Source organism: Lonchura striata, chromosome 8 (assembly GCF_046129695.1).
Source record: "Lonchura striata isolate bLonStr1 chromosome 8, bLonStr1.mat, whole genome shotgun sequence".
Lineage (NCBI taxonomy): Eukaryota > Metazoa > Chordata > Aves > Passeriformes > Estrildidae > Lonchura > Lonchura striata.
The window spans coordinates 33,845,043-33,866,682 of record NC_134610.1 but is presented as its reverse complement, the minus strand read 5'-3'; the positions used below and the strand labels follow the sequence as shown (position 1 = coordinate 33,866,682).

At 38.2% G+C, this 21,640-nt stretch overlaps 1 protein-coding gene across 6 annotated transcripts in view; it reads left to right on the top strand.

Moving 5' to 3' along the window:
• Positions 1 to 21,640, top strand: part of KANSL1L (KAT8 regulatory NSL complex subunit 1 like) — a 59,754-nt gene that overhangs the window by 17,379 nt on the left and 20,735 nt on the right. For 5 of the 6 annotated variants that reach the window (XR_013340388.1, XM_077785190.1, XM_077785188.1 and 2 more), the window contains 4 exons: positions 4,641 to 4,782; positions 8,428 to 8,625; positions 11,351 to 11,472; positions 15,737 to 15,938. Coding sequence is in view for 5 of the 6 variants with exons in the window: in XM_077785190.1 (XP_077641316.1) it covers positions 4,641 to 4,782; positions 8,428 to 8,625; positions 11,351 to 11,472; positions 15,737 to 15,938 (664 nt within the window). In the remaining variant the exon portion in view is untranslated. The remainder of the gene's footprint in view (positions 1 to 4,640; positions 4,783 to 8,427; positions 8,626 to 11,350; positions 11,473 to 15,736; positions 15,939 to 21,640) is intronic. The other variant, XM_077785189.1, reaches the window with a different exon arrangement.

Below are 21,640 nucleotides of genomic sequence, written 5' to 3'. Positions count from 1 at the left end.
AAGCTTGCCCTGGTCACAGAGCTGCACACTCTAAAATACTCTTTCCTGTGCTCATCATACCTGCTTGAACCAACCTTCCTGGATACGTACTGTCAGTCCCAGGTTCAATGTGTTTTGTGCATTTTAAACACCGCTGGGTTTCTCCCTCATTTATGAACAGTTTCCAAGCTTATTGTTTTGTTTGCTTATAAAAATAAAATATGCCTCTAATGTTTAAATTCCACCTCTTCTTGTCTCCTGTAACTAAAAAAACCCCAAACCCACACACAAACCCCAACCAGCAATGTGTGTAGCACAGCAATTTTATCTTGGTTAGTTGCTTCGTTTTTTACTCAGCTAGATTGCCTGCATTTGTTTTGTGGGACTAGCTGGTCTTAGCTATTGGGAAAACATAAATCTCACCCAAAACACAATGGAGGCATTGGAAATACTTCTGAGAGTCCTGTTGTGTTCTGCAATGTTGGTTTGGTTATGTAAAAACATGGTTTGTTCTCAGTGTTTCTCTTTGAGGGAAGGTGAGAGTGCTAAAGGGTTCGTCTGTGCATTCTGTCCTTAGGTCATGGCTGAAACTTCCTTCAGTTCCAGCACCACTACTGACTGTAATAGCAGTACTTAGTGCTCTTCACTTGCCTCTTCAGTCTCAGCAGAAGCAAGTAGCATGAAATAGAGGCAGCATAAGTAGCATGAAATACTTATGCTGCCTCTACTGTTGCTGATGATCCCCAGCTGAACTCTTTTCCATACTTTGGGATGCCCTAGTACAGCCTGGATGTCTGCTCCCAGCTATATTTTTGTTCATACGTTGTTTGCATTTGTCTTTGTGCTCATTGTGCCTTATTTGTTCTGCTGCATTTCTTTTCTTTCCTTCTCTTGTAAGTTGTGCAGAATTGACTTGCAGTCAAACCAAGATAGAAATGCAGGCAGGTATTTGGCATGGAAGCAAGGTGCCTCTGATGCAATTCCAGCATGTTTTCTTTGGGCAATTTAAATGAGGTGTTTTATTGATACAAAATCAGTATTTCTGTGTTCTTTTCCAATTCTAATAGTCCTGGATGAATGTAGGAGGTCATTTGCAGATTTAGTCATTGCAAGAGCAGTAAGTTTATATGCAAATTTAATATTCCACTGTACTACAGTACTGAACATGAGAAACTTTACCAGTGTAACATGGTTTGTACTGAGTTGCTAGCAGAAGAAAGATTTTGGAATTCCTGTTAAGGATGTATGATCTTAGAGTCAAAAGCACAGAAACCAAGTAAAGATACTTTGCAAAGGGAGCACACAGGAAGTGGGACAGACAGAAACCTTTTTTTCTTGTCTCATTCCCAACAGAAAACAAGAGCAGGAGCTTCTGGTTTAGCACCTGCTTCTGACTTCCTCCTCCAGTGACATGTTATTTTTGTAACTGTGCTTGGGTTTTTTTGTGTTTTTTTTTCTTCTCTGAAGCCACCTTGAAACAACTTCCTTTACTGAGTGAATGTTAAGCTTTACTGTCTAGCAGGAAGAGATTTACCCAGGTTTGGGGTTTGTTTCAGGGCTGGTTTGGATTTTTATTGTTGCAGAAATAGGTTATCATTTGTTACTTGAGTGACTGTACTACTTTTTATGTGAACAGCTCACTTGAGGAGTGTGAGGATAGCTCATAGTGATTTTATCTTCCTTAGGAGTTACAAGCTTTACTGAAAGATTTGTAGAGAAATAGGCTTAGAGGAAAAGATGGTTAAAAATAATGCAAGATCAAACAAATAGGAGTGACAGTGATGAGAACAGAGTTCAGCAATGCTTCTGTCTCTTATCCTGTGTGCAACGCATCAAAACTGGGAAAGGGATCTAGGCTTAAACTTGCTTCAGTCATGCTGCCCCTAAAATTAAAATTGACCAGGAGCAGCTCTCTAATCCATGTCTCTGTGTAGCTGCCCAAGTTTTTGAGCAGGCGCTGGGCATGGGGTGGCCTGGAGAGACAGAGAAGCTAAAATTGTTTCCTTTGGCCTGAGCATAAAATGGGTGTGCTTAGTTCAGTTGAAACCTTTCCTTAGAGTGGGGCCTAAGGGCATTGTTACACAGTGTAATTAAATGCTGTTATTTTAATTACATAATAGAATTTAAAGCCTTAAGATATACTTCATAATGTTTTAGAATGAAGCAAAAAAGATTTTAATATATTTACCATTGAATGCAATTGATTCAAGATTAAATACTGTGTCTAAGTGGAAGAAGAAACGCAACCATTTTTGAAAAGTAACTTGTGATGTAACTTTGTGGAGGATTCTTGTTTATGTGTAAGACAGTAATATACAGAGGTTACAACAATTAACATTCCTTCTGCTGTCAGCTGTGGTTTGACACCGGTTGTGGATTTCCTTATGCCACACTGATTTCATGCAGTGTAGGTGACATAAGGCTGCTTCTGGCCCTTTCCATTCTGCTTCTTGTTTCCCAGCCGTGTATAGGACACCTTACTTTTCTTCTCCTTTCCTTTCCTCTCCTCCTCAGTCTGTTTGAGAGTAGCTCACCTTTCTCCCCAGAGTGTTGGATCTAGTTTGGGAGGTGAATCTGTCTGTGTGATTTATTTCCCTTCACCTCATCTTTCTTTTTACCACGTTCTGGTTTGTGGGATTCCATCATTCATTTGCTCAATTGCCTTTTGAGAAAGGAGCAGAAATAAACACATCAATACTCCACTTGGGTTTTTCTCCATTATCCTCTTTATACCTCTCTAACTTTTTTTGGTTAAAATTATTCACTAAGAGATTTTTATAGACTCATTAAGCAGCTCTTTCTTAGGACTAGCTTTTTGCCAGACCAGGGTCCTGAGACAAGTCTTAACTATTCCAGCCACCATGTTTGAGAAACACATTTAATTAAAAACTTGGAATTCAGATTGCCTCCCTTTCCCAGCAACATGTATTTTATGACTTTCAGGAGCACAAACATGCAAAAGTTGTCAATCCCAGTGAAGTTCTTGTCAGGAAGACCTGGTTAAAGCATAACTAATTGGGACTCTTTGCTGGTAATAAGGGGAAGATAAAGAGAAATAAAAAGAGGACAGAAAAATAGATTTTCACAAGATGACTTCATATACATTTTTTTCCTAGGAGAAAATTACTAGAAGAATATGTAAAATGCAAGTAATGTATTATCACATATATTTACAGAGTTCTTTGAGTCTCTTTTTGATGGCAATCTATATTGCTTCCTCATAGAGTTTGTATTTAAATAGGATGTTTCAATCACTATAATTTCATATGTTCATTTTTTCTGTGTACGAGAACATTTAAACTGTTGATAAATTATGTGGGAGGATAATTTATGTTAAAAAGGGAGAAGATTATGTATTTTAGAGGTGACCTACCAGAGACCGTGTCTATCCTTACTCTTTATGATAGCTAAACTAGACTGAAAGTTCTGAAATTTTGAGTTATGTTTTGTAATATTAGCCTTGAAAATGTTAGGATTCTCAAATTTGATGATTCCCTACTCATGCCAAGACATGTCTAGCATCTTCTGCTGTATTATCTTTCTTTGTTGTTGAGATACTTGACACAAAATTCTGCACAAAACAATTACACTTGTATTATGTTCCTATGCCAGTTCATTTGGCATCTGCTATTTCTTGTATCTTTTGTGATACTTCAGTGTTTTTCATTGCCTTGGGAACAGGAGATCATGTGCTATGCATGTGCAAAAGTTACAGTGCCATCAAGGATCTAGATCCAGTCATTTTTCCAATAACTTGAGGAAAAGCACTTCTTCTCTAGAAGTTAGATTTTTGTTTTTACAGTTTTTTAAGTTAGCTGTGGCAAACTACTTGACAGGTTCACTAGGGAAAAAAACACCAGTCACTTTCTGTAAATAAATTAACTCAGTGAATGGTAGGATAGTAGTGGAAGTTACATACTAAAATATGCATTTTCTTGTCTGTATTGCTTAAACTTATTGAATATTAAGATTGTTTGTTGCATGGTATGGTTTCCTCATTCATTTGTTTAGTATGGAGGTTGAATGTTTGCTAAATATGAATTTAGCATAATAGAATTAAGGTATTCACAATGTCAAGTACCAGGAGGCATATTTTTTTGTATTGCAAAAAGCATCTATTTTAAATAGTAGTAAGAGTCAGACTAAATTAAACTGCCACAGATATTTATAAAAAAGGTTTGAATAAAAGAAATTTAAACTACTTAGTTGGGTTTTTTGAGGCAGTGACCTGATAGCTAGCTGGTCATTGCTGCACAATGTTTTATTAGATTCCAGTTGTTAGCAAACAATATTTGTGAAAGCTTGTGGGAGGAAGTATGGTGTAAGAGTTTGGATGCTTGCTGATGGAGTTACTGGAATTCTTTACACATCCGTAATCAGCCTTAACTGATATAGTTTGGTAGTTTATCAAGCTCTGAGTTTTATAATCCAGAACAAAAAACTAGTTTAGTGTGGGAATAGCCAGTGATCATGGGCTGTACTGGTTTGGACAAGTTCTGTTGCTACAGAAATAAGCTGATGTGAAACTGGATGGGTATAATCAGATATCTTCTGAAAGCAACTGAGATGCTTGCAACATGAGGCAGAGCAGCTGTCAAAAATGTTCTTGTGCAAATGTGGTTATCTTTATTTTTGGACTAACCAGCATTTTGTCTTCACAGCAGCTATACTTCTGAATGGAAGTGGCTTGCAGACAGAGCTAGAATTGGCAGCCGTTGGACATGGCTTCAAGCCCAGATTTCAGAACTAGAATACAAAATCCAGCAACTAACTGACCTTCACAGGCAAATACGTGCCACCAAGGTATTGTCTGTAAGCTCATAAATGGGCTTTTCAAATCATCTTTTGACAGTGTTTCTTGTAATATTTATGTATTTGGTTCCTTGTTGCTGTTCTTGGTTTTTTTTTGCCCTAGACTTCTTGTGTCTGTGCAGGCTACCACCTGCAGAGTTTAATGGGAAAGACATCAGGAGCTAAAAACTGTTGTACCTTAAAGGCACCAGTATAGGACTGTGATTTGGGAACCCTTACCTTTGTATGTGTTATAGTGATTTTGTTAGTGGCTTTCAGGGGCCCAGCACACAGTTACTGTATTTATTACTGGTTTCTCCCTCTTCAGGAGAAGCAAGATGGTCATCTCAGGTGGGATGGTTTTTGTGTTGTGGGCTTTCAGGGTGGGTTTTTTGTTACTTGCAGTGCATGTTTATTCTGAGGATTAGATGGTTAATGTTTGTACAGCACTTTGAACAGGTCAAGGATTAATAATTACTAAAATTCCAATGTGTGTAATTCATGTACTAGTTTTTCTAAATTGAGCTGCCTAGTCAGTGGGAAAGTGACATTCCTAAACCATTAGTAATCTAGCTATCAATTTAATGGGTTCCTCAGGTCATTCTGACCTAAAAGAAGCCAAACCTGTGTGAGGTGGTGTGATAGTGAGGAGTTTTAGAGCAGGGCTCTTTGACTCTTCATCAGTGAGCCTCATGTAGGTTCTTTGGCATGTGTAGGGTCAGGTAAGCACAACTGATAGGAGCAAGAAGATGCTTCAGAGTTTATGTAGTGGCACATGAGACTTAGAGTTTAAAAGGAGAGGAAAACCACCTCAGAGAACATCTCCCTCTGAACAAAAAAAGAATATTAATTTCAGCTTCTCCTTTTTGCCCTCAGAGCCCTTCTTTTCATATCCAGCTTGTCCCCAGTCAGGTTTTTCTTTACAAAGAAGTGGAGAGCCTTTGTTTAAGGGTCTGTGTAAGGAGATTTTATATTTTGGTGAAGGGTGGGAATGTCCATGGTTTGGTGGTGTCCTAAATACCAAATACATGCACACTCTTAAACCCAAAATCTGTCAGCATGTATGATGGTGTAGGTCAGATGACCTACAGAATATTGAGAAATAAATAAGAGGGAAAACATTCTTTTAGTCACTCATTTTCTTTAGGTGGTATGTTGGTTTGGAGCCAAGTCATCTTCCTGGTGGAGATTTTTAGTGACATTCCTTTCTGAAACTCCATGGCCATTTTACCAGCTGTGGTATTTAGTGTTTGGCATTGTGTCCCATAATGAAGGCAGGCACCTATTTTCTTCAGATGGGATTTTTTTTGTGTACATGTTTCAAATGCACCAGTGCAGCAGCTACAGAAGGACATGTGGGCTGATAGAAGAGCTCTTTGTTTTCATTTAGTGGTTGCAAAGGAATTACACAATATCATTAGAATTTGTGTGCTGTTTAATGGTTTCAGAGTGTTTTTTATGTACTTTGACTGGAAAAAAATGTGATTCTTAGCCAAGGAACAACAATTTCAAAAAAAGGCCATTCCTTGAGCACCATAATGCAATAGGAAGGGACATGAGTAACTTGTGGGCTGTTTCCAGGCCTGTTACAGGGTCTTCTCCATCTCTACAGACAAAGAAGTAGCACCTCTGCATCTTTGAGAGTCCTTTAATTTAAAAAAACATGTATGTCTGCAAAACAATTCCAATTGGGGAGGAAGGTAGTCATTGCCTAAACCTACTGATTTTAACCCATTTTTTGTAAAACAGTCTGTATTAGTCTTCTAGTTCTTTACTCTTCCTCTTTCCTTCTGTGCCTGTTCCATCTCTCCCATTCCATATACTCTGTCAATTTTCCTCTTCCTTTTCTGCTTTCCTCTTTCCATGCTTGGTAAACAAATTTCTAAAACTTCAAAAAAAAAATTCCATTGGAAGCATGTGTTTGTGTATGTCCCTCTTTTCAACACTTTTAATTTGTGTCTTCCCATTCCTTTGACCTCAGAATTTCAGTCTTTAGACCTTTTAGACTCTGTGGTCATGACCTGTGATCCTTTTACTAAATAAAAGAACTAAAGATTCTAAATTCTAAAGGAATTTAAAGCTGTTCAGGTAACTTGTCCTCTTGTTGTGGCACACAAAAATTAGTTCTCTACTTGAATTTCCTTGAGTATGCTGCTCGTCTGGATTTGTGTCCATCTGCTGTAAATGGAAAAGTGCAGGTGACGATCTGTGCAGAAAATCTAGCACTGACTTAATGGACATTCAGAATCTCTGTGCCCTTTTTAGGCATTAAAAGTTTTCAAGCACCTTTGTTTATTTTTACAGAATATCTTTATCTCAGCTTTGAATTTATAATTCAAACTATGGAATAAGTTAGGCACAATGAGAACAAGACAATTTCACTTTTTCTCGTAGTCTCTTCTTTGAAGTTTCTTTGAGACTTGCTTTTATGTTTTAAGGCCAGTTGCTGCTGAGGCAGTAGTAAAGGTCTTGCTGAAACTACAGGATCCTTAGTTTTCCACAGCCACAACCTAGGTGAAGTCTGTCTTGGTTAAAGAAATAGAAATATGGCTTCCTTGTGTTCACATTATGGCAGTCTTCTTTGTTCTCTGGTTGAGTGGAATATTCTCATTAGAAATACAAACTTGAGGGAGAATTATAATGATCCCATTCTTTAAATATCTGCTTGATATTTGAGTTACAGTTAGTATTTAAAAGCAATTTAAGTTCTTTCCCTTTCTCTTTGGAAAAAACCTGCAGAGTTTTGATAGCCATTTCTGGTATTAAATTTATTTGCTCAAGATAATGACAAGCCAAGGAACTGTTTAAGGACTGGGTTTGACTGTGACAAAGTTATTTTTGCTTTTATTTTGTATAACCTTTTAAGTTCTTAAACCAACGGATGTATTACCTAGGATTGTACTAGAGACTTCCATTTTTAAAATCTGTCATGTGGAAAACACAATAGGGGTATTATTTTTCTAGTTCCATTTATGAAACTGTTATTTCCCTAAAATATAAAGTTATATTTATTTTATTAGGTGGTGTTCTAGATGGCACACTGCATCTGATACCACATTTGTGCAGATGGTCTTGAAAAGTAGTGACAGTGCTGGAATATTTAGGAAAGTTACTTATAATTATAAAACTCTAAAGATGCTCACCTTGAAAAATCACTTATTAAATTGTAATTTTTTTTTTTTAATTGTGTCATTTCTGCTACATAAAAATAACAGCCTTGATGTTTTGCATAGAACATGGATAGGAATAAGAGAAATAGAGCACTTTAAAATGTCTCCAGCAAGGTTTGTTGACTGCAAAGACTAAAACCAAGTTCAAATCAAAGGGTGATGTTTTTTTAGGAAAAAAACTCCTCTTAAATCAGCAGGCAAAATATAATCTAATATTCTAATAAGTATGAATTTCTGATTTGAATTTTGGCATAGATGTTTAAGCAGCGGTGTAACACTTAGAGTGATTGCTGTTACAAGGAGTAGCATAATTGATGTAGCTTTTTTTAAAAGAATACCTACCATTTCCATTTTTTAGCTGTGAAGTATATTTAAAATCTAAGTGCTCGAAAATCGTCAGGAATGTGCCAGGTTTGACTGCCCCTTAAAAATTATTTAGGAGGCTTAATCTGTTGTCAACCAACTGTGTTCAATTGCTGTTGTCTAGGGGACGGTGGTCCTAGAAGAATTCCCATTTCCAAAAGACATTCTGAAGAAGCAGATCCAATTGACAGAGCAAGAGGCTTTATTAAACGCCACAGGGAATTCGCAAGCTGCCATTGAGAGCCAGGATTCCTTGCCAGAGCATGACTTTGAAATGTCACCCAGCAGTCCCACTCTGCTTTTACGAAACATAGAAAAACAGGTAAAGTAAAACAAATCTGAGCTGGCAGTGAAGCCAAGTGATTGACTTCAGAAATAGGGAGGTTCCATGGTGATGACTTCCGAACAGAAAGATATTTTGCAGTCCTGGGATTGGGTGGTGATTAATTGAAGGGCTTAAATAACTATTCTGTACAGCAGGTTTACAAATTAACCTTTTATTTCTGATGTGTCTGTGTTACCACATTGTTTCCCTACAAACAGACACATAACAGCCTCTAAGAACCATCCACAAACCTGCTTCTGCTTTACAGTGGGGTCAGTATAGAGTTTCCACAGGTTGTTTCAGGAAAAGCTTAATATGGGATGAAAGAGAACAGCTGACAGCAGAGATATATTGCACTTGAAATTAAAAAAAAAAAAAAGTTCCAGCAGAATACAATTGTTCATCTGCCTTTTCAGACATTGTGGGACTCTGGTTTGGAGCTCAGGAATTCCAGGTGCTTACTGGATACAGAGGAGACATAGTTGTCAGTGGAGTTTTTGCTTTGCAGTGTGCAAAATGGCTGTTTCCATGGTTGATTCCAGGAAATACTATGTAGACTCCAATATGGAAGTACATAAAGGATGTGGTAGGATCACATTGCTGAAGGAGATACTGGAAATTTGTTTTACTGAATGAATTTATGCAGTTTGTGTAAAACAAAGCCACTGTGGACATTAATTTGTTGCTCTGCTGGTCTACATAAACTCCTGGTCACACTCACATTTTTTAAAAGAGGTATAAGTAATAGCATTAAGTACTAGTGCCTCTTCCTGAATCTCTGTGCCATTTTTGCTTATTTGATAATCATACTTTCTTGTTCTTAAAATGCTTCCCCTGGCTGATAAATCTTATCCACCACAGGCAGGTGTGAGGAAGCAATGAAACAGGAAATTTTTATGCTCAGTGCTGGCAATTGCATAAGGTAACCTAAAGAGCATTTTTAGAATGTGATGAATGGCCCCTCTTTTAAGTGGTGGATTGGAGAATTAAACACACTTTTTGGCAAGACTTTGGACAATTTAAGGGATAGTGGTCTGTTTCCTGGTCCCCAAATAGCCCCAAACTTGGTCCAAGGGGTCCAAGAACTTTGATGATCTGAAAATTACATGGAAGTAGACTAACACTTCTCACACAGTACATGGGATTTCTTCCCTTTTACACCACTAAAAGCCTTGGGGTTTGATTTCCTTTTTGACTACAGTTCTGTTCTTAACTCTGAAAGTCTGAGTTTCTTGTTCAGTGTCAAGAGTAACAATGCTGCAGCCTGAAGAACATCTACAGATATTCCCACAGAATTCCTCAGTCTGCTGTTCAAGTATTCCTTTGTTAAGAATAAGGAATTTTGCTTGTGAACCAGAAGAAAAGTCATGTAGAATAAAAGTGACTAAGGCTGGCAATTTTTATTAATACTTTTTTCAAGCTCTTTTCATAGCTATATGTACATTTTTCCTTGTGTTTTGGAAGTCTGCCTATTTTTTTAATGCTCTTATATTCAGTAGAGACTACTCCTTACAGAATTAATTCTGCTGAGATTTTTAAATTAATCTGCTAATTATTTTACTGGCACTTTGTTTACTTTGCCAGTTCTTTTATGATTGATTTGTCATTTCTGTGCTTTAATATCCATCCCTGATTTTTTTATTCTGATGTGAAATTTTCACCAGACTACATCACCTGAATGTTAACAGAAAATATGTGAGTTGTAATAAAACAAATAATAAATTCGTCCTCTTTCTGCATAAATGTAAATGTAAAATCAAAATGTACAGAAAATTTACTAGATAAGCTCTAGCAATTCATGTTTTAAATATTCTTAGTTCTGAATGAAAATCCAGCGAAGTAATGCAAAAGGTTGTTTTTTTAGAAAGGAGTATGCCATTCCAAATACATTTAATTTCTGTTCAGTGTGCAGAACAGAGTTTCCTCTAAGCAAGCTACATTTATTGTGAGAATAGCCTTTAAGGTCTGACATTTAAAACAAAAAATCATTGTGAAATATTTTTGGACTCCGTCCACAATTCATTGCTTTGGAAGGATTAATTCTTAGTCTTACAAATTGGCTACATTTGTTTCATTTGTTTTGGGTCAGTTTTGAAAGTCAGGTTTTTTTGCAGGAGAACGGGCCAGCAGGGTGGTTGCCTCTTGCTGCTAGTTTTGAGGATATCAGAAGATGCTATCCATTCTGTCTGTCATTACAATAGTCCTCAAGTAGTTACACTTCCTTTTATAAAAACACCTTTGTCAAACTGTAATAAGTAATGAAGAGGATTCTTTTCAGAACAAAAATACTTTGAGTGAACAAAATGTACAATGAATAGACAGTTGGCCTTTTTTTTTCCCCTGTTGAAATGCTTGTCAAATGGCCAGTTAGCAGTTCTGTCTGCAGCTGTTGTACTATCAGCTGTAAAGTGTTCTGCTTTCTTTTTTCCTTTTAAAGGCCTTTGGTTACAATGCTAAGGTCACTGATGTATTTGGGGTACTACTTCAAGTGTATAAACAATGTTCAGGGTTGTGGTGGTGTTTTATTTGGGTTTTGGTAGGGTTAAACATAATAATTGTGAAATAAAACCATGCCACCACAGTTATTCACAGGAAGAAACTAAATATGATTAGTCCATGATGTACAGGACTGAAATCCTAAGTAGGAAAACAAGAACCCAGGACCTTTGAGCTGTTGAGTCTGGATAAGTCTGACTACCTTTAATTTTAACTTTTTTTCCAGAGTGCACAACTAAGTGAAATCATCAGCAGCCTAATTGCTCCACTCAATCTGTCTCCAGCTTCTTCATCTCTTTCATCCAAGACCTGCAGACACAGACAGCTGGTCAATGGTATCTCCTTCAGGTGGGTGACAGTGTGGTAGGGTAGGGGTTTTTCTTGGGAATAACTTTTGGTAAAGTTATCTATATGGAACTAATAATCATTACAATATTAAATAAGGAAAAATAAGCTTTCTGCAGGCTTCAAGAGAAGTTCAAGTCTTGATTGTAACTTTGAAAATAGTAGGGTTTTTTGTTGTTCCTGGAGATATAAATGTATAGTCGCTATAACTGTTTAAGTACTTGGAAGATGAATCTGTGAAGTAGTGAAAGAATATAGGAACACATTTGTTGTGACTGAGACTTAATGCATTCTGTCATAGCAAGTGCAGCTTTATTTCTGGAAAACTGACAAACTAGATTAGTAGAATACATGAGCAATGTCACATGTCTCGGCAGGAGTCAGTGTCAGGGTGGTGACTTCATATAATTTTAAGCAGATCAGTCTTCAATGAAAGGCCAAATTTACCTTTGCCACCCACATTTTCAGGAATTTGGAGATACTGTTTTCCATTCAAGGTATTTTATTCTGGGTGGACATGCCTTCCAGGATGACTATAGGTTGAAATTAATATTTTAGAAAAATGTTTATCAGTGCTAGTCCATACTGCTTAGTAATTCTATCTTTTATTCAAAGATTTGAAGCACAGTACAGGCTGTAATAAATATTAGTTTCAAAACAACATTAAGGTAATTGAATACAGTTAAAAAAGGTCTAGGTGTGTTGGATATTTCTCCTGAAATACTTGTAATGTGATTTTTGAGGATGCTGTTATTCGCAGGTCTTAATTAAGATCAGGTGGATGAAGAAACTGTTCCCAACTAGAACTGGGGTGTTTATGGCAGAGTGTGCAGCAGAACATAATTCCCTGGCTCCTGACTCAAGAAGAGCTGGCCACACCGTCTGTTTCAGCTTTGCTGCAGAGGCTGGAGCCTCCCACAAAGAGATTATAGTGAGCAGCTTGGATGGGCAGCTTCTTTAGCTGCCTTCTGTTGCACAGTGATTGTGTGATTCTGCCCTAAATTTAAGGATGAAGGGGTCCTGGCATGTGATGTCCCTGTTCCTGGTGTATCAGTTGTTTGTAGATGATGTAGGAGAAAATCAGAAGGTTCCTCTCAGATGTGGACTAAAAATAGCCCTGAAATAGGAGTTGCTCATAGAGATGGGTATGTGGAAGAAGAGAGTCATTTAGGCTGTGTCTTGAATCTGATTTTTTTATGAGACATAAGAGGAAGAATTTCTGCTTTTAAGAATGTTTTTAGAAAGAGTGTCTGAAGTGAACTTCATGATGAGAGACTCTAATGATGTAGCTTCAAGCCAATTCTGTTCTTATTTATTAGGCCAAAGTTTGTCTTTCCATTTCATGAGTAACACATTGTTTGCTCATGGAACACTCTCTAAGGTTGGTTGTTTTCTACTCATGACCTAAAAAAGGCCAAAAAAAATGTTAGGGCTTGGAAGATTCTCTCAGTGCTGTAGCTCTAAACTAGAGTTTGGCAAGGTAGGTGTTGGAAGGGAATCTGAGAGATTTTAGGTCATTTTCTAGATGCATTTTCTAGATGCTGTCTTAAACATGAGTTAAACAGTTAATTTTAATTTTTTACTGCTTATGAAGTGTTTTGAAATCTGCCAGTAAATACTGTTCATTAAAGATGCATGAAATAGAGTGGTTCTCATGAGAATCCTGCAGAGAAATTCACTGCCTCCTACTTCTGGAGGTTTTTTTGAGCGTGTTTCAGATTTTTGGTGGTATTTTGTTGTTGTAGTAGCTGTGTATTCAATTAATTGAATTAACTTATTAGTTAATTAATAATTAACTTGTTGTAGTTAACTCTTAGCTGCTTCTCTCCTTGCTTTTTCTAGAGTTCATTTTGACTGTATTCAGTATTTCAGAAAGCAGAAATCAAAATCAAATGGAAAATAAGGGGATTTTTTTATTTTTGAGAGGGGAAAAAACAGGTGATAGCAATTTTTACTTAAGTAACTTCTTGAAATTAGTTGTAGGCTGTTGATGTGAATTTTCTATTTTAAAGTAGGTTTAAACATGAGATACTCTGGGGTTGGTAATTTCTGGTTTGCAGTACATGTGGAGGTGCTTGGCAGTTCCTGGTTGACTGAATGTGGGTAACCTTGAATTGCCATCTGTCAAGGCCTAATTACATTAGCGTGTTCGTTTATTTTTGTGTTGCTTTTCCTTGCTCAGTTGAATCTAGGTGCCAAGATTAGCCCAAAGCATTGCTTGAAGGTAGATGCACATAGAAGCAGTTCCCTAAGCTAGTGATATCCCTTTCTTATGAAGGGAGAGGAAGGAAAAACTTAATTCTTCAGGACAATTAGTGCCTGTCTAATGGCTTGCTGTGCAAGCTTGCCTCTGGAAGTAAGGTTAGGAGCAAGAAAGGCAAACCTATGAGCTTTGAAAGGAGCATTCTAGAAAATTTATGACTTTCACATCTGGCCATGGTTCATTTTGCTCTTCTGTAGAATCACATTTTGAAAAACACACAAACTAAGATCAAAGCAAATGGGTAACTCAGCTTGATTGGGAAACCTTTTACACAAGTGGCAGGAAAACCCCACTGCCATGTGCTGGAGCTCCAGGCCATGAAGATGAGATCTCTTCATCTGAAACTTGCAATGCTGCAAGGCACAGGAGGGTAAATACAGTTGATGTCAGACACTGCAGAGAAATTACCAAGAGCCTTGGCAGACCACTAGAACAAAGGCAGGAATCGCAGAAGATGAAGAGTGAAGCTGAGGAGCGTTCTGTTCTAATTTATGTGTCCAAGTTGTCCCTCACTTAAGAGAGAGGTATGTGGAAATCCACAAGTTGAGCTTGGGACCATCTGACTTAGAAAATGTTTCTGAGAATTCAGAGAGAGTATTTTTAAGAAGTCTTTTCCATGGACTGTAAACCTTGTATTTCTTTCTCAAGCCTTAAAAGTGCAGTGTTAATATTAAGAATGTCATGCCTCAGTATTTCAGGCTTTTCTTGGCACTCACTGATATGTTCCTTTAAATACTTTGTACAATCCTCTGTTAATTAGCATGTTGTTTTCATGTGTCTGTGTTGCTTATTGGATTATATTGCTGTGTGGGGAAGACAGCTCAAATTCAAGCCTGTAAAGCCTTGTTACCACTCCAACACAGCATGGGATGATGTTTAATCACACTTCCATATCAAGCCTTTTCATTTAATAAAAATGTACTGGTAAAAGAATACCACCTGTCAAAAATGATTTATAAGTGGCCTTGTAATAAATTCATTTTCATGTTCTATTGTGTCACAGCTTTACTAATAAAGCTGTGACTTGTCATAAAACAAAATAATCATTTTTACAGATAGATGACCTGTTATGAACCAAGGCCTAAATAACTTATGTGGCTGCACTGCTCAGACAGTCCAGAGTTGTGGTCAAGGTCTTGAGTACTGTAAAAATAAAAGCACACTGCTTTTTGCAGTAAACCTTAAATTTTGCATGCAGATGTTGCTACAGCAACAAAATAAAATCAGGAATACCTATAGCAGGGAAGTTCATTCTTCCCATTGAGTCATTCCCACCCAAATGGGAGGGTGTTTTAAATTCTTACCTTGTGGTGTTGCCTATTCTGGTCACCAGACAGGCTGTAGATTGGTGAGGATGGTGTGAGGTTGTTCTATACATACGTGCAGGGGCTGCTACTGCTTTTGGCCACGTTTTTGCACTTGATTTTGACTCTCTACACTTGAAGTTGTGGAGTTCCTAATTTTGATACAAATGCTTCACAGTGAGTTGCACCCCTGTACTGAATGATCACTGGTTTGTAAAGCTTTACTTAGGTTTCAGTTCTTGAGAAAAACCAGAAAATCTTGAAAGTATGAGGACAGAACTCTAGGTCTCCTTTACAGTAGCATGACTGCTGTCTTGAATGGAACATCAGTATGAAGGGAAATATTAATTGTAACTTGAAACTCATACGGGTTAAAAATATTAGAGAGCTCTTGAATTTGTAAAAAACAAAACTTGATATATGTTTGAGGGCTTAACTTCATTTTGACATTTGTTTCCATGAGCACAAAGGTGAAGAAGAATGATAAGCTCCCTTTCCTGAGCTGACATGACATGTAATTAAGTAGCAAACAAAGCACATACACAATTGTCTGAAACAGCATGCTAAAACCTTGTGTTGTTTATAAAATTCCCTTAGAATTAGATAGCTAATGCTAATCAGTGTGTGAAGTCATGGCCTGTGCATGTGGAGCATGTCTGATGTTTTGAATTTCCTTTCCTCATTATTCATGAAACTGCAGAGCTTCAGACAATAGAGAGGTGTCCTCTTCAAGCAGCTGGCTGCTTGACCATCAGCACATCAAGAAAAGAAGAAGAGACAGGACAAGGCTCAGGTCTGTCTCTGTGAATAATGTGAGCACATCTGCCCGAACAAGGCCACTTCACAGTTTCCAGAAGAGGAAACTCTACAGAATGCACGGTGCCTGTCACTGGAATCAGCAGGTAGGCCCTGGCCTCTCTCTTTGGGAAAGAAAACCAGCCTCCAGCTGCTTGAGTCAGCATGTGTCTTGTCTGGTGTGCCAGAGGAATGGTGCACGCTGTGCTGCTTATTTGTTGCGTTCAGGGACCGTGGAGTGTGTGTGGTGCCAGTACTGGTGTGTCTGCAGGAGCTCGGAGTTTATGAGTTGAACATAAAAATTAAAGATAGCTCAGAGTCTTGCTTAGCAAATCAGTGTGTTCTATGGCTGTCTTTAAAGCCCTTGTACAATCTAAGAGACAACTTGAGAGTTCTTTTGGAGGCCTGACTGTTGAGGAGATGCTACAGTGTAAAGCATCTGCCTGCTTGTTTTCAGAATATTTGTTTTAGCTACAGGAAAGCTTACACAGCTGGTGGCACATTATTTTCTAGGAAATTGAATTGCAATACCTTAATCTTGTTTCCATTTTTGCTGTTTCTGATTAGTTATATTGCCTTTTTCATGACACTTAAAGAGTGCTTGAAAACTCTGACAATTTTCTGCATTACAGAGGAATTAATATTTTAAAATGGAAAAAAACTCATTCTCTTGTGCACGGCAAGGCTATCTGATATCTTACATCTGATATTAATAGCATATTGCTGGTAAGAATATATAACGAGTTTAGATCTGGTGCTTAAAGAAACAGTCTAATTTGGGAGCAGAGACAGTATTAACCCATTCTTTAGAGGAGTGCTAATCCCAAGAGGGTTTAATTTCTTGATTTTTGCTTTGCCTTTTTAAGTGTAGTATTGAGGGAAGTCTCCATGTCTCCTCAGCTGTGTAGGATTTACTAAGTGTGCTAGTGGTCTGGGGAGCAATTTCCCATGCAAGGATATTCCATGCTGATTCAGCATTCTCTGCAAAATGGCAGAGGTGTCCTAGTTTTAGCAAGATACTTTATTGAAAAACTGTCCAGTTTCTTATTTGTTTGAGTTCCCAGCTTCCTGGCAGTGGGACTTAAAGACTTGGCAGCCTGCCTGGAAGGTTTGGGCCGTAGGGGATGGGTGGTGAGTGAGTCTAGGAGCTCTGCCTTCTGCTAGTTAGCCTTTTCATCTTCCTTCCATTGACCAAGAAGACTGTTGTGGACTTGGACTTACTGTTTCCCATGCAATCCTGTCACAGAGGTTGGAGGCCCCGTGCTGTGGCTGATGCCTCCAACTGCTTCTTGCAGCTGTGGAGAGAGTTCCTTTAGCAAGAGACTCGAGGACTTTCCTTTGTCTTAAACATGAAGGGTTTTCACTCCAGATGCAGTTTCTAAATAACAGGCCTTTCTGGAAGCCTCTTGTCTTGCAGGTTTGAGTATTTCATATTTCTACAAGCACTACCTATGTCTCTGTGTTCTGAGAAGTGGACCAGAGTTAGTGAAGTTCTGAGAATATCAGTAAAGGCTTGTGATCAGAGGATATCAAGGCTTGTGATCAGGAACTCCATGTCTATAGCCTGACAGCCAGAGTTCAAGGCAGAGTTTACATTTTTACCTTCAACCAGATACAGAGCTTAGCTGCTCTGAATGCTTGATAGTTTACCTTGACTTGTAGGCTGCAAAGAAAGATTTATAATTAACCTTTGGCTGTAGGCTGCAAGCAAAAAGTATGTTTTTCGGTTACTAGTTAAGGATTCAAGTATTGGAACTGGTGCAACCCCGTGTCTGCTCCATACTCTTGACATCTCTGGTGCCAGGCTGCCATATAATAATCCAGCTTCACTGTCTCTGTACCAAAAGTGATGTCCCAAAGACAGCAGGGTAAAACACCCTGTAGGGAATACTGTTTATGCTTACTGCAGTTCTCAGCTCAAAACTGTGTTTAGACTCTGCTTTTGAATGTCCTTTCCATGAGAAAGTTAACCAAGAGGCAATGTGAGGAACTACATAATAGGGTACAAACAGATTGTGTACTCTTTTTCCTTGAGAATATAAGAAATTATGGCAGCAATTGAGTTGTCAGCTTCAGTCATCATGCAGGTGCCAAACTCAGTTAAGTTTTGAAAATTAAGGTAAAGCAGGGAACAAAGCCTCACGCTTTGGTTGAAAACAGAGGATCAGGGATTCTGCTAAGGAAGTAAGTGGTAAAATTAGACTGAACATGTCCAGCGCAGACTGACAATCAAACCTGAATCAGTATTGAGATTTTAAACTAAGAGTCATCAGCAGTGTATCATTTCATTCAACAAATCTTACTCTAACAGGCCCTGTCACTTTCTTAGTCCTGCACTTGCTATACATGATTACCCAGCTGTTGATGAGATTGCTCATCTTGTAATGAAAGAGCACTGGCCATCAGCCCAGACTTGCTTCTGGATTAGGCAGATGTCTAAGGGTAAGGATGCAAAATGGGGAATGGTTTCTGGGATTGGTGTCTAGTTTTCTCTGAAAAGGCATTTATATTCCCCAGATTCCAGCAAATTTCCTCTGGTCTTTCAGAGAAAAAAATGAGTAGCTTCTTAGCATATAGGAGATAGTTGGATTTTTAATGTAACATTAGTGTGCCTTCTCTAGCAAGTGCCTCTCCCATATTTCCTCAAATCTTATCATATTTATATAATCCCTGGTACCACAATCTTTGAGGACCCCCATTTCTTTAATGTCACTGGCCTGAAAACAAGCTGGGAGTCTTAAAGCAGATGTGGAATAACAAATTCCAGCTTGCCAAAATCAGAGGAGCAAACTGAATCTCCTAAATGTTGCAGCTCCTGGTGGTGCCTGGTTTGAACAACCAGTGAGCAGTGCCTGGCAGTGCTGAGCAACGATGTTGCTCTGCAAAGTAATTTGAGCAAATGGTGTCTAAAGAATTATAAGCAGAGAATCACAGCAAAATGCAGACCTCTGTGCAAAACATTAAGAAATGCTGGGATGGTTTTGAAGAATTTTCAATTGGGTTTTCATTGCAATGACTGGTTGTACCGTTTGTGCATCTGAATGACATTCAGAGTGTCATCCCTCAATCTCATCAGATTCATTTGGGAAGCTTATTCTCCCCCCTCATCCCTCTAACATCCATGTTAGGAAAAGTAAAGTATGAAACTGTGAATTGCTATGCCATCTCTTAGTTCATAAGGTCACTGGGAAGGCAGCCACATTTTTTCTCTTATCTACTGCCATGCCACATACATTTACAATGAGTGTGTATGACCTAGGAGCCTCCTGTTGCCTGTGGAGAGATGCCCTATATTGTCCTCTGCTGTTTATTTTCTGAAAAGGACTACACCTTCCCCTGCTGTGCTAGTTCAATAATGCTTACACAGGGTAATATCTAAAAGAAAATACAGAAGTCTGTGAAACTCCAGAAGACCTTCCAGACTGACAAGATAGATTGCAGATAAATAAAACAGGATACAGGGTGTTTGGTTTATCTGTCACCATCCAATATCCTCAGGAACTTGAAACAACCTTTGAGGCCAAATCCGCTTGTCCCCTAATTCAGAATGACTAAGTACCACAAGATGATCCCTGAGTCATCATTTGGCCCTGGAATCTGTTTTGTATCTTTCTTCTTTATCTAAACAGCTTTGTAAGAGCTTAGACCATTTCTTGTTTGTGAGTCATGCACAACAAGCCCTGGGATTGCAGTCTGTGCTTCAGTCTAGAGGACATGATTGTCGTGGTGCATTTCTTCAGCTTGAACATTTGAATGAATGAATGAAAAACTTGCATGCAGAACAGCACAAAAGAGTAAGAAGCAGGTGTGTTCTAGTAACAGGAAACAAAGTTTGCAGGTGGGAGTTGGAAGGGTGAGAGTGCTGTGTTCAAAATGTTGGATCGTTTGCATTGTTACAGCTGGCAAGTCAAAACCTCTGGATCATTGTCTCCTCCTATATAATGTGTGTCATGTAATTTAATGCTAAGAAAGAAGGCCAAAAGTATCTAAACATTAAAACCCAGAAAGTGTGCAAGTAGCAGATGGGTGTCAGGTCTGTAAGACACAAACACCTATTGAATCATTTCTCAGTGGTTGTTGCATTTATAACTGCCTTCTTTCCCCACCCTAGAGTCTCTAGTCTAATGCTTCATCCTTCTGCAAATGCTTTTCCTATAGTAAGGAAAACTGTAGCTCTGTCCCCTGCTGGTTTTTTGTCTGCACTTGAAGGAACTAAATTATCTGTGACTAAATTTTTAAAAGCAGACAAGTGTTATACTAGTCAGAAACTCTCAGAGAGATTTGCTTCACCTGTGTGAAATAGCAAAAATCCTGTGCTGCAGGATTTTTTTAATGACAAGGATTTTGTTTTGCCAGTATATTTCGTTAGTTTCTCATTTCATATCCTAACAAAGGATATTAATTCCACTTTCTTCAAGTCATGTTTTGCCAAGAGATATCACTGATGTTATGTAGACTTTAAATCTGTAAAAACTTTATATAGCTCTAAGTGCAGGTAAGAGACAATAGAGCAGTGAGATTGGAGTACTGTCAATTTTGTCCGTGTGTGTTTCTTTGCAGAGTTGTAGAGCATGGTGGGTTTTTTTAATCTGAAAATTCTCACTGTAATTGTATTCCACCTGCTGGAGAAAGAGTTGGTTGTGGGGACCAAGGCATGTGGAGAAAACAGAATTCAAATTTACAAAGGTGCCAGCACCCTGAAATTTTGGAATTGAGGTCCAAAAGCTTACATTTGGATACCACAGGCAAACAGTTGGTATAGTGTTGCCAACTCTTGCAGTTGCATATTGCCACATTTTCTTCTCTGCAGTCTCAACTGGGATTTAAGTAAGAGCAGAAGAATATCTGTTTTCATTTAGTGTTTGAAAAAAAAAGTGAGTGCTTGTCCAGAAGGCTGCAAAGCAGACAGGAGAAAAGTATTTAAATTGTAGGGTATGAGTTTCTTCTTTTGATTTAAATCTCATGCTGGTTCTATGATTTATATGTTCAGGAGCATTCCCAGTCCATGTCTAGTGCCAGTGGTATTTTTTGTTGATGCCATTTGATAAATACATGTGGTCTTTCCCAAGTCTTGATAATTTTCAGGTTTTTGGAAAGAGTGTGTGTATATTTTTTTATTTATATATAATGCACATATATACACATATCATTTGTATTCAGCTTGCATAGCCTTTATCTTACTTGCTAAATAGCAATGCTATTTGTTAGGGGTCTGTACCTGGGAGGAAAGAAGTTGCATTGAGTGGAGTCTGCTCGTTGTCATCCTCCTCCTTGGTATCCCTAGATACTGGCTCCACCACCTGCTTCAGCATAGTTTCCTGGCATTGCTGACTTCTGAAACAATGTTTTTTGCCAAGTCTCCTGCAAACTGGTTAGATGCAAGTGGTGTGGTACCTCTGTAGATATGTCAGTCTTGTGGTATGGGAAGGAGAATCCCTTGTACCAAGTTTGTAAGTGAAAATAATAGTTAATTAAATTGTTGCTTTAACCCTGAAAGTTAAAAAGGAAGACCTTCTGTTAGTTCAAAAGCAATGAAACCTGAGTGGCAGAAGAAGTTCTGGTATGCATTCAGCTATTCTGAATGTCTGACAAGACTTCTGTCTCTGAGGGAGGGAGGCATGAAGGCAGAAAGGAAAGGGGACAAAACACCTCTATCTTTGCAAGTCTGTGATACTGCCAGTAGAACTAGATCCATCCTCTGAGGTTTGTGGCAAGCCAGTAAGCCTGTGAATTCTTTTGGTTTTGGTTTTTTTTTTTTTTTTTTTGTCAGAAAGAAAAACCTTCATGCTTTCCACAGTCTTGCACTTTT